The 13,131-nt window shown below is 36.6% G+C and overlaps 1 protein-coding gene and 1 non-coding gene across 2 annotated transcripts in view; one reads left to right on the forward strand and one right to left on the reverse strand.

Annotated features, from left to right (window-relative positions):
- Positions 1-13,131, forward strand: part of KCNH5 (potassium voltage-gated channel subfamily H member 5) — a 308,389-nt gene that overhangs the window by 66,392 nt on the left and 228,866 nt on the right. The window contains exon 6 of the mRNA XM_077767083.1: positions 448-840. Coding sequence (XP_077623209.1) covers positions 448-840 — 393 coding nt within the window. The remainder of the gene's footprint in view (positions 1-447; positions 841-13,131) is intronic.
- TRNAQ-UUG (transfer RNA glutamine (anticodon UUG)) lies at positions 5,027-5,111 on the reverse strand. Its single transcript has one exon. It is a non-coding gene; the product is annotated as a tRNA-Gln (tRNA).

Genomic DNA, 13,131 nt, shown 5'->3' on the forward strand with positions numbered 1-13,131 from the left:
GAAACAGTAGGATATTTTCTGGGACCATTAGGACGGTATATGAGACTGGACTCAGTAAGGACACCTACTAATCTTTTAAGATTCTGGTGGGTGGGTGTGGAGATCTACTAGTCTTGTAAGTATGTTGCCTAGCTTATTAAATCTACCACCTAACAATCTGAAGAGTAGTCTGCCTTTTTCTTTGGTTTCTTCTTGCCCTTGGTGTTTGGGGGCCAGATTGTGAATTAACAGTTGGCCCCTGGAGAGAAAGCCAGGTGGAACAGCAGATTAACTTCCTTTGAACAAATTTCAGTACAACTCAGAAGTGGGAGACAGACCTAGAGGGGTTGACTAGCCTGGAAACCAGGAGTCATGAAAAATACACTGTGGTTTGACTTTCATTGAGTTTGAATTCACTGAATTGCAGAGATGTCCAAGTCATTTATATGCACATTGTCTCTCTTTTAGGTTCTTCAGCTGGGATCAGATATCCTTCCTCAGTATAAACAAGAAGCTCCAAAGACGCCACCACACATTATTTTACACTATTGTGCTTTTAAAACTACTTGGGATTGGGTGATTTTAATTCTTACCTTCTACACCGCCATTATGGTTCCTTATAACGTTTCCTTCAAAACGAAGCAGAACAACATAGCCTGGCTGGTGCTGGACAGTGTGGTGGACGTTATTTTTCTGGTTGACATTGTTTTAAATTTTCACACGACCTTTGTGGGACCTGGTGGAGAGGTCATTTCTGACCCCAAGCTGATAAGGATGAATTATCTGAAAACTTGGTTTGTGATCGATCTGTTGTCGTGTTTACCTTATGACATCATCAATGCCTTTGAAAATGTGGATGAGGTAAGTTTCTTTTTTTTTCTGAGTACTGTGGGTCCTATGTTTTGAGGAAATTAAGATAAAAGGAGTTTACAGATAATCGAAATGTCTTTTTAGCCACATGTTCACTCTTCACCCTACTTGCCTTAAATTATAATATTCAGTTGCTTTTTGTTAATTTTCATCTGCTTCTTTTGCTTGCTTTCTGGTTGATAATAACAGTTACTGGGACAATGGTTGTGGTTGGAAGTTGTGGTCTGAAAAAGTGGAGGGTGTGGTCGGAGGAGTTGGACCAGAAGAAAAGCAGTAGCATTTGGGGTCACATACAGTTTACGAACTAGGTAATTGACTAAAAGATATGAAATAGATGTATTTTCTTTGGAAAACTATAACATATTAAAATGCTATGCATTCATAGATCTTTTGTCTCCTCCTCTCCAGATATATATATATATAGTAGTGATGCTTGATAAGTTAACATGAAAAAAGTCTATGGAAAAGTCTTAAGTTTTTGCCTTTATGGTTTCTTCTTATAGCCTTTGCTTTAAATTTTGTCTAATTACTTTTGTGGCTAGAGACTTGAATGATTTCTGATGTCTGGTCTAGTTCAAGATTCTGCTCATTCAGTGTTATCTGTACAACTAGAAATACTTAAAATATGTAATATCTTAAAAGAACATAAAAGACCTTCAAAGACTTAAAAGCACTTCATCCAGAGCTTCCTAGCTTCTAACTTAATAGTGGATGATTTTCAACTTGCTACATCAAGCTAATAGGGTACAACCAATAATCTCAACTAATAACGTAAAAATGAGTCCATATAGAATGTATCTATTATTAAAATATGTTCATAATGATAATATTACAAACTTAATTTCCCTAAAGATTCTGCTCTGTCCTTGTAGGCTGCTCAGATGGAAAATTCCCCACTACATCATTGTTATTATTCTATGTATGTTGGGAGGTAAATAGAAACTATTCAGTAACTTTTTTCCATTAAATTTCTACACTCAATTAACTTTAATATTAATTAAAAAAACCTATATCCCTGAAAGTTAAGTGCAGACATTGTGTTTTGATGCTATACACATTAGTTTAAAAATAAGAGAAAAAGGAGCAATTATAGTAAATTGTTTTATGATTTTACATTCCATTTACATCAAGCTTTTAAAGGTGCATTTATTTCTTTCCTATTTACCCTCTGGAAAGGATTGAGAGAAGTTAATTTTAAAAATGTTGAAATATGATAAGGAGATGATAGCAATATTTATATTTCACTTATTGTAAGAATTTATATGTTAAGATCAATACATTAAGATTTCAGTTATTTAGGCACAAAAGTTTTTTTTTTTTTGGATTTTTATTTTTTATTTTATTTTATTTTTTTAATAGTTTATTGTCAAATTAGTTTCCACATAACACTCAGTGCTCATCCCCACAAGTGTCCTCCTCCATGCCCATCCTCCCCTCCCCCCACATCCGTCAGTCCTCAGTTTTTGTCAGCATTCAAGAGTCTCTCATGGTTTGCTTCTCTCCCTTTCCCCCACCATTTCCCCCCTTCTTCTCCGCCTTGTTCCTCCGTCAAGTTCCTCCTAATCCTCCTATACGTGCAAACATATGATATTTGTCCTTCTCTGCCTGACTTATTTCGCTCAGCATAACCCCCTCAAGGTCCATCCATGTTGCTACACATGGCCAGATTTCATTGTTTCTCATTGCCATGTAGTATTCCATGGTATAGATAAACCACATCTTCTTGATCCATTCATCTGTTGATGGACACTTAGGCTCTTTCCACGTTTTAGCTATTGTGGAGAGTGCTGCTATGAACATTGGGGTACATGTGCTCCTATGCATCAGCATTTCTGTATCCCTTGGGTAAATTCCTAGCAGTGCTATTGCTGGGTCCTAGGGGAGTTCTAGTGTTAGTTTCCTGAGGAACCTCCACACTGTTTTCCAGAGGGGCTGTACCAGTTTACATTCCCACCAACAGTGTAGGAGGGTAGGCACAAAAGTTTTAATAGCAATAATCAGAAGATTGGCTCACCTCATAGAAGAGAAATACATTAAATGTGATACAAAATAATAAATGCATTTCTTTTTTACAAATAGTTTATTGTCAAATTAGTTTCCACATAACACCCAGTGCTCATCCCCACAAGTGCCCTCCTCCATGCCCATCCTTCCCTCCCCCCACATCCATCAGTCCTCAGTTTTTGTCAGCNACCAACAGTGTAGGAGGGTGCCCGTTTCTCCACATCCTTGCCAGCATCTAGAGTTCTCTGATTTGCTCATTTTAGCCACTCTGACTGGCATGAGGTGGTATCTCAGTGTGGTTTTGATTTGTATTTCCCTGATGAGGAGGGATGCTGAGCATCGTTTCATGTGTCTGTTGGCCATCTGGATACAAAATAATAAATGTGTTTAACATAATCTATATATCAAGAGAACCTCAGCCTCAGACATATTAAGTAAAATGCAAAGTAAAGTGATAAACTACACTGACATTCCATTTTCAATTTCTTACAAGCAAAACTTAGTTTGGGTACCTGGGTGGCTCAGTTGGTAGGGTGTTGGGCTCTTGACTTCCACTCAGGTCATGATCTCATGGTTGTGGGATGAAGCCCCACATCAGGCTACCCGCTGAGCATGGAGCCTGCTAAGATTCTCTCTCTCTCTCTTTTTGTCCCTCCCCCACATTCGACTGCTGTCTCTCTCTCTCTTTCTGTCTCTCAGAAACAAAACAAAACAAAAAAACAAAACAAAACAAAAAACCCAAACAAAACCAAACCCAAAAACTTGGTTATCACACTAGCCTGGTGAATATGGTGGCTTAGAAGGTGCACTGCTCAGGTCTTCCTTCGTGAAAACCTGCTGCCCAGAGCACAACTCATAGCTTCCTGGAACTAGCTCTTGGTTTGGGAAAGGCAACTGTTAGCATCTTTTTCAAACTCCGCATTCATTCATGAGTCATCACATTGTCACAGTAGTAGCTTGAAACTGGCCATGGCCACAGTGGGAGTATTTACACCCAGAAAGCGACAATTGCCATGAGTAAAGGCCTTTTTTTTTTTTTTTTGGACTGATGTTGCATTTTCTGATCTGTTGCATTTCACACACTGAAGCCATATTTTCCCAAGGCTACTCTTAGCCAATAATTAAAAATGGTGGTAATAGTATAGTTAGTCTACTCCTGTTCACTGCAGAACTCCTCTATTGAGCAGCATTTGCTCTAGGACTCCCCATTTACCTGTACTGTCATCTGAGACTATTCTACCCAATACTTCTTCACAGGTGTCACACCTGCATGTGGTCTGAAGCCTCCTCCCTCTTCCCTTTATCTTCCCCAGCTATTCTTCTCAGTATAACTCTTGCACATGTAACCCTGACTTGGCAGCACTCTGTAGGGGACATGAACTAATAGAGTGAAGGTGTGGGTATTCTCATACATTGCTCAACGGAGGGTAAGTTGGTAAAATTTCTATGCAGAATGATTGACATGACATCATTTTGAAAAAAAAAAAGATCCTAGAGGCAACCACTTTTGTATTGTTTAGGGGATTCTTTTATTATTTGCTTGCATGTGAGCAAACAAGATTATGTACCTACCTCTTGGTTTTTCTTTTTCTCTTTTTAAAAATTTTAATGGTTTTTTAAAGTAGTGGAGCTTAAATTCACGACCCTGAGACCAAGACCTGAGCTGAGATCAAGACTCGGATACTTAACTGACTAAGCCACCCAGGCACCCCTGAGCTTTCAGTTTTAGGCCTTGTCTTTGACTTTGCAAATGGTATTTTCTCTCTGCTCTTACTATGTCCATGCACTTTGCCGTCACCTGGTTCTCACAATACAGGTATATCATCCTTTTGGTTCAATAAATATTAGGTATTCACAACACCATGACTACAAAATGGAACCTTAAACATGCTACGATTGTTTTCCCGCACTTTACATTTTCCTTAGTGTTGATAAATGTCTGGATTTAATGTTTGCTTAGTTTTATGTACTTACCACTAATTCAAACAGTAAGCTCTCTGCCAATTGTTTAAATCTTCTCTCATTACATTCATGGGAGCAATATTCTATCAACATCATTTTTTTAAATGTTTTATTTCAGAGAGAGAGAGAGAGCACGAACAGGGGAGGGTCCGAGAGAGGGAGACACAGAATCTGAAACAGGCCCCAGGCTCTGAGCTAGCTGTCAGCACAGAGCCTGACGCGGGGCTCGAACCCACGAACCGTGAGATCATGACCTGAGCCAAAGTCAGACGCTCAACCGACTGAGCCACCCAGGCACCCCTCAACATCATTTTCTTAAACAAATCTTTTTGCTGCCCCCTCTCACATGATTGACCATTTGGCTAGTTATAACATTCTAGGCTAGACAGAATTTCTCCTCAGAATTTTGAAAGACATAATGTCATTGCAGTCCATCTTCTAAAAACTCTGTTAAGAAACTTGTAGCCACTAGGATTTTGGCCCTTTCCAAGTGACCTGTTCTCTCTTTCTGGAAGTTTGGTGTACCCTCTTTGTCTCAGGATTCTGAAACTTTCTGATGATAGGCCTTAATGTGGGTCCATTTTCATCAGTTTTGTTGGGCACAGATGGTGGCCCTTTTCAATCTGCCAAAGCGTGTCTTATGTCTTAATTTCTTTTTCCTAAAATGAATTTCTCCACCCTTCTCCCCACTTTTCTCTTTCTGGTATTCCTTTTATTCAGACATTATACCGATTGGAGTGGCCTTCTAATTTGCTTTTTTTCTTCTCTCCTATTTTTCAACACTTTCTATTTTTGCTATACTGTCTGGGAGCTTTTCTCAATATTATTGTTTAACTTTCTTTGTTCCTGATGATTGTTTTGCTTAAGGTCTATTTAGCTTGATATTATTAAAGCTAAATTAGCCTTAATTTAGTATTGGCATATATATGTATATATATAACTGTAAAATTTTATTATTATAGATTATTAAACTCTAGCTGTATCTTCTATCTCAAATAGTTTCCGAGAGACTTTTTAAAAAATGTATATTATTTTTTTGAGAGAGAGAGACAGAGAGCAAACAGGGGAGGGTAGAAAGAGAAGGAGACATAGAACTGGAAGCAGTAGATTCTGAGAGCCTTAAATGACAAGCTTAATCTATGTATACATTTTGAGGTTAATTACATTTTTATTTACTTAGAGCATTTTATTTTCTACTTTAAAATGCCTTTTTCTTTTCTCTATGTTTTTATTCCTTTTTTCTTCTTTCTTCCGTCTTTTGGATTGAGTTTTTCCTCTCACTTATTGATTATCTTCCATTAGTTTGGAAGTTTTTCTGTTAATTGATTATTCCTAACATTTCTTTTTTAAAAATATTTTTAACTTTTATTTGTTTTTTCAAGTGTTTATTTTTGAGAGAGGGGGAGAGAATGAGGGGGGAGGGGCAGAAGGAGAGGGTGACAGAGGATCTGATGTGGCTCTCCACTGACAGCAGAGAGCCTAATGTGGGGCTTGAACTCATGAACTGTGAGATCATATTCTGAGTCAAAGTTGGATACTCAACCCACTGAGCCACCCAGGTGCCCCTGATTACTCTTAACATTTCTAACATCACTATGCAGCTTATTAGTATCTTTACTCTTCCTAATTAATTCAAGGACCTTTGTTCATCTCATCTTTGAAATTATTATTGTCTTATATTTGGAACCTATACTTTTAACTTTTAATTATTATATTGTAGTCTTATTTTGTTGTTGAAAGTTTATTTATTTACTTTGAGAGAGGCTGACAGAGAGAGTGAGCAGGGGAGGGGCAGAGAGAGAATCCCAAGCAGTCCCTGCATTATCAGTATGTAGCCCAGTGCAGGACTCAAATCCATGAACGATGAGATCATGACCTGAGGGGAAACCAAGAAGTGGATGCTTAACTGGCTGAGCCCCCCAAGTGCCCCAGTTGTTTTGTTTAATTTCAGTACTATTTAGATATACCCACATGTCTATCAATTTCTTTGCTCACATTATTTTGTGGATTTTTGGATCCTTTCTAATTCAATTCTTGTGGATCAACTCTGTATTCTGTTATATGACATCCAACTTGCCAGTACATACTTCTTCAGGGAAAGATTCCTACATTACGTTAAAAAACAAGATTCAACTGAGTAAATTTTAAAGATCATACTGGCTTTATTCAACAATTCATAAGTTGGACAGCATCCCGTGTAGCAAATAGAAAGGAGCTCTGAGGAGCTGTACAAAATAGAAGACTTTTATAGGCAGAAGGGGGCAGGACAAGGACATAATTAGCAAAGCATGAGTTATTTCAGGCAAGGTCACCTTCCCTTAGGGGAAGGCCGGGGGTCAATCCAGCAGGTTATTTCACTAGTGCTGACCAGGTACTTCCAGATGGACTGGTTAAGATTACATTCTTGAGATAGGCTGAAATTGCAGTCTAGTTGGTGTTAAGTCTCAGTTTGGTGGCCTGGGCTTAGAATAAGCGACTCCTTTTTGGGCCTTTTAAAAAAAAAAATTATTCCCAAGCAACTCTAATGAATATCTTCATCATATTTCATCTTCATTTATGTACATGAGTGCACATTAATGTAATTAAACTTATTTTTCTTTTGTTGCTTTGTATGTGCTTATAAGCACTGTGTCATTTCTTGTGGGACCTGGAGTCTTATTCTTTCCTTAGTTTATGTTTGTTGTGAGCCTTTGAGATGGGTACTTTGGCTCTCAGTTACTGTGTCTGTAAGAAAAGGGAAGGAATACCTAATTACTTACACCACTGGATGGTTATAAGGAATAAGTGGGAATAGAGACATAAGTGAATTTTACTTATAAAATTTTGCCTATCTGAGGGGATATTATTATTTCATTTGTGTATTTTTTCCCCTCAGCTTGATTATAAGACCTGTAATAGGAAAGATTGTGGCCAATGTCCTTGGCAATCTTTTATTATTCTTCCTGCATATCAGTGACTCACTGACCTGAAGCAGTGACATGTTAGCAAGATTTTAGTAAATTGTACAATGGCATAAAACTTATGATGAAGTGAGCTAGAGGTGGCTTGGGAATACGAGAGTATGAGTCTGAAAATAGCAGTTTAATCCTTTAATGTGATGCGGGTGCAGGACTTAATAACTCTTTATTTTCAACATTGTCTCAGTTGGCGTGCTCTCTGAAGGTAATTTGATTTGCTAGGAATTCACAAACTGGATATGTGATTCTGTAAGAGAGTTGTGAGGCATGGAAGACGGCATCCATTACAGGAAAATGTTCTGTTTGAGAAGAAGTAATGCAAATTTCCTAGAAGCCATAACACGGGGTAAAAAATGTCACTGGGAATCCAAGGGATAGAATTGAGCACATGTGTGTGTGTGTGTGTGTGTGTGTGTGTGTTCATTTTTGAGGGAGAAAGCGTGAGTGGGGGAAGGGCAGAAAGAGAGGGAGACAGAGGATTTCTGAGCTGAGGATATGAGCTGGAACTCAGGAACTCATGATCTGAGCCAAAGTCAGTTGCTCAACAGACTGTGCCCCCAGGCACCTCAGAATCAAGCTCTTTTTTTTTCCTTTTTTCTTTAAATTCAAGTTAGGTAACGTACAATTAGTCTTGGCTTCAGGAGTAGAATCCAGTGACTTATTTTTTACATATGACACCTTGTGCTCATCTTGTCCACCTTAATGCCCATCACCCATCTAACCCATTTCCCCACCTACCTCCCCTCCAGGCAACCATTAGTTTGTTCTCTGTATTTATGAATCTCTTATGGTTTGCCTCCCTCCCTGTTTTTATTTTATTTCAAGCTCTTTTGTAGGTGTGTTTGAATGCAGCTCTCATTGGTCCACAGAACCTGCGTTCTGGGAGGCCTGGGAGAGCTAAATTATAGGGCATCAAAGACAGATATGGCAGTTGCAGGTAATGCGCCATTTGGTAGTGTAAGGTGGACAGAGGAAACCTGATATAAAGGACAGAGAGTGGTATTAGTAAGTGCTAAACATGATAAACTAGGTCATGACACATTGAAATTGGGAAAAAGATCATTTATGCATTGTTCTAGGGGACAAAATGGATGGGTCAGCTACTGCTAAGTGGAAGTATATAAATATTTTAAGTTTTCTGAAAAGCTTATGGAAAAAAATTTCTAAATTATTATTATTGTTTGCAGATTATGCTTGTGAAGCTGTCTCGTGCATTATTGTGTTTTACCATACATATTGACATTGCATGTTTTTTGTTTCTCATCTAGCCATTAAAACAAGAATTGGAAATTAAAGAGGCTAATTTTGCTTATAGATTTTGGTGACTTTTTAAACCTTCTGCTGAATCTCAGACCCTCAACTAAATAGAACATGTTTGCTCTGCAATTTGGTTGCCATTACTTTTTCATTAAAGCCTACAGATAATTTGCAATAATGTTTGAAGTGGTATAGGTAGAGATTACATAATCTTTTTTCTTTAAGTTTTCCTGCATTTAATCTAATTAGATCCTTAGAAACACTGCCCAGTCCACGTTGGAATTTGTTGATTTTTCTTATAAGTGTGTTTGCACAGATGATAATGGACTTTTTTTTTAAGAGTAGTTTTAAATTCACAGTAAAACTGAGATGTTACAGAGATTTTTCCTTGCAGAGATGGCCCCACAAACACATACCTCTCCATTACTAGTATCCCCAACAGAGTGGTACATTTACTACAACTGATGAACCTACATTGAAACAGTGTAATCAAAACCCATAGTTGTATTTTTTTGGGTTTGAACAAATATATAAGGACCTGTAGCCACCATTACAGTATCATACAGAATACTTTCATTGCCTTAAAAATCCTCTGTGCTCTGCCTATTAATCCTTTCCTCCCCTTCCCCTCTAGAATCAGTGATCCTTTTACTGTCTATGTAGTTTTGTGTTTTCCAGAATGTCATATGGTTGGAGTCACACAGTATATAGCGTTTTCAGATTGGCTTCTTTCATGTTTTCATATGTATTTAAGGTTCCTATATATCTTTTTATGGCTGATAGCTCATTTCTTTTTGGATCTCAATAATGTTAGATTGTCTAGATGTACCAGTTTATTATCTATCTATTCATCAATTGAAGGATATCTTGGTTGCTTCCAAGTTTTGGCAATTATGAATAAAGCTGCTGCAAACTCGGTGCAGGTTTTTGTAGGAGTAAGTTATCAACTCATTTGGGTTAATTCCAAGAAGCACAGTTGCTGGATCATCTGGGGAAATTATGTTCAATTTTGTAAGAAATTGCTGAACTATCTTCCAAAGTGGCTGTACCATTTTGCATTTTCATCAGCAGTTAATGACATTTCCTGTTGATCCACATCCTCATAAGCATTTGGTGTTGTCAGTATTTTGGATTTTAGCCATCCTAATAGATGTGTAGTGGTATCTCATTGTTGTTTTAATTTGTAATTCCCTAATAACAAAAGATGTTGAACAGCTTTTCATATGCTTATTTTCTATCTGAATATCTCTCTTGGTCAGGTGTCTATTCAGATCCTTTGCTCACTTTTTAATCAAGTTGTTAATTTTCTCCTTGTTGAAATTTAAGAGTTCTTTGTATATTTTATATAATAGTCCTTTAAAAAATTTTTATGTTTTATTTATTTTTGAGAGAGAGAGAGAGAGAGTGCAAGGGGGGAGAATCAGAGAGAGAGGGAGACACAGAATCCGAAGAGAGGCTCCAGGCTCTGAGGTGTCAGCACAGAGCCCGACACGGGGCCCGAACCCACAAACCATGAGATCATGACCTGAGCCAAAGTCAGACGCTCAACCAACCGAGCCACCCAGGCACCCCAATAGTCCTTTATCAGATATCTCTTTTGCAAATATTTTCTCTTCTCAGTTTGTGGCTTGTCTTCTTATTCTCTTGATAATATCTTTCACAGAGCAGAGTTTTACTGAAGTTCAATGTATTAATTATTTCTTTTATGGATCTTGCCTATGGTGTATCTAAAAAGTTACCACCATACCCAAGGTCACCTAGGATTTCTCCCATGTTACCTTCTAGAAGTTTTATAGTTTTGTGTTTTAAATTTAGGGCTATTATCCATTTTGAGTTAATTTTTGTGAAGGGTTTAAGGCCTGTGTCTAGATTCATTGTTTTTGCCTTTGGATGTCTAGTTGTAACATTTGTTGAAAAAAGTATCTTTGCTCCATTGTACTGCCTTTGCTTCTTTGTTAAGGATCAGTTGACTGTATTTATTTGGGTCTATTTCTGGGCTCTCTATTTTGTCCTGTGGATTTAATTGTCTCTACTTCCACCACACTGTCTTGATACTACAGACTTATAGCAGATGTTGAAGTTTAGTAGTATCTGCCCTCTGACTTTATTCTTCTCCTTCAATATTGTGCTGGCTATTTTGCACAATTTTTGCCTCTACATATACACTTTAGAATCAGTTTATTGATATCCACAAAATAACTTGTTGGGATTTTGGTTGAGAATGTGTTGTAACTACAGATCTAAATGAGAAGAACTGACATCTTGATAATATCGAGTATCTCTGTTCATGAACATTGGATATCACTCCATTTATTTAGTTCTTCTTTGATTTCTTTCACCAAAGTTTTGTGGTTTTCCTCATACACATCTTGTATGTATGTGATTATAATGTTAGCTGTAGGTTTTTGTAAATGTTCTTTATCAAGTTGAGCAAGTTCTGTTCTCAATTTTCTGGGAGTTTGTTTTGTTTTAAAATCATGAATGACTATTCTATTTTATTAAATGTTTTTTTCTGCATCTATTCATATAATCATGTGATTTTTGTTATTTAGCTGTGATGTTATGGATTACCTTAACTAATTTTTGAGTGTTGAACCAGCCATGCATACTTAGGAAAAATCCTACTTGGTCTTATTGTCTAATTATTTTTTATAGATTTGCAATATTTTGTTGAGGATTTTTTTTCATATATGTTCATGAGAAATATTGGTATATAGTTTTCTTTTCTCATAATGTCTTTCTTCTCTCATAATGTCTGATTTGGGTATTATGGTAATTCTGATTCTAAAAAATAAGTTAGGAAGTATCCTATCTACTTCCATCTTTCAGAAAAGATTGTAGAAAATTGTTATATTTCTTTCTGAAATATTTGGTAGAATTCACCCATGAATCTGGGCCACATCTGGGCCCGGTGCTATTTTGGAAGGCTATTGTTGAATCAGTTTGTTTAGTAGATAAAGTTCTCTTCAAATAGTCTATTTTTTCTTGTGTGAGTTTTGGCAGATTGAGTCTTTCAAAGAATTGGTCCTTCTATAGTTGTTCATAGTATTCTGTTATTATTGTTATTAGCTTCTTAATGTGTATGATACCTGTAGTAATGTTCTCTCTGTCATTTCTCATATTAGTAATTTGTGTTCTCTATGTTTTTTTCTTTTTAGTAAGTGTGGCTAAAATCTTAATAATTTTATCTGTATTTTCAAAGAATAAGCTTTTGGTTTTGTTGATTTTTCCCTATGATTTCTTATTTTCAATTTCATTGATTTTTTTTTGTTCTAATTTTCATTACGTCATTTTTTTCCTGCTTACTTTTTACTTAATTCTGTTTTCTTCTTTCTCAGTTTACTAAGGTGGAAGTTTAGATTATTGATTTTAAATCTTTTTTCTTTTCTGTTATCTGCATTCAGAGCTATAAATTTCCCTCTAAGCACTACTTTCCTGTGTCATACAAGTTTAGATATGTTGTATTTTCATTTTCACTTAGTTCAAAAACTTTTAAAATTTTTCTTGAGATTTATTTTTGACCATTTATTATTTAGAAGTGTGTTGTTTAGACTTCAAGTATTTTGGGATTTTTATATCTTTCTGTTGTTTATTTCTAGCTTAATTCCACTTTGATCTAAAAGCTAATACAGTTTGATTTCTCTTTTAAATTTGTTAAGGTGTGTGTTATAGTCTAGAAATTGTTTTATGTTGGTAATGTTTTATGTGAGCTTGAGAAGAATGTGTTTTTGTGCAAAGTAGTTGACTGAGGTCAATTATATCCAGTTGATTCATGGTGTTGTTGAGTTCTATCGTGTCTTTACTGCTGTTCTGCCTGGTAGATCTAGCCATTTGTGAAAGAGAGGTGTTGAAGACTTCAACTATAATAGTGGATTTATCTCTTATTTCTCCTAGAAGTTCTACTAGCTTTTGCCTCATATATTTTGATGTTGTTGTTAGGCACATATACATTAAGACTTATTACATCTTGGAGAATTGACCCTTTCATCATTATGCAGTGCCCCTCTTTATCCTGATAACATTCCTTGCTCTGGAGAGATTGAGACTTTTACTGTGATGAAGTTTTCATGTATTACCTCTGGGGTGATTCTACCTTGTACTC

The sequence above is a fragment of the Crocuta crocuta genome, unplaced genomic scaffold (genome assembly GCF_008692635.1).
Source record: "Crocuta crocuta isolate KB4526 unplaced genomic scaffold, BGI_CrCroc_1.0 scaffold55, whole genome shotgun sequence".
In the NCBI taxonomy this organism is placed as follows: domain Eukaryota; kingdom Metazoa; phylum Chordata; class Mammalia; order Carnivora; family Hyaenidae; genus Crocuta; species Crocuta crocuta.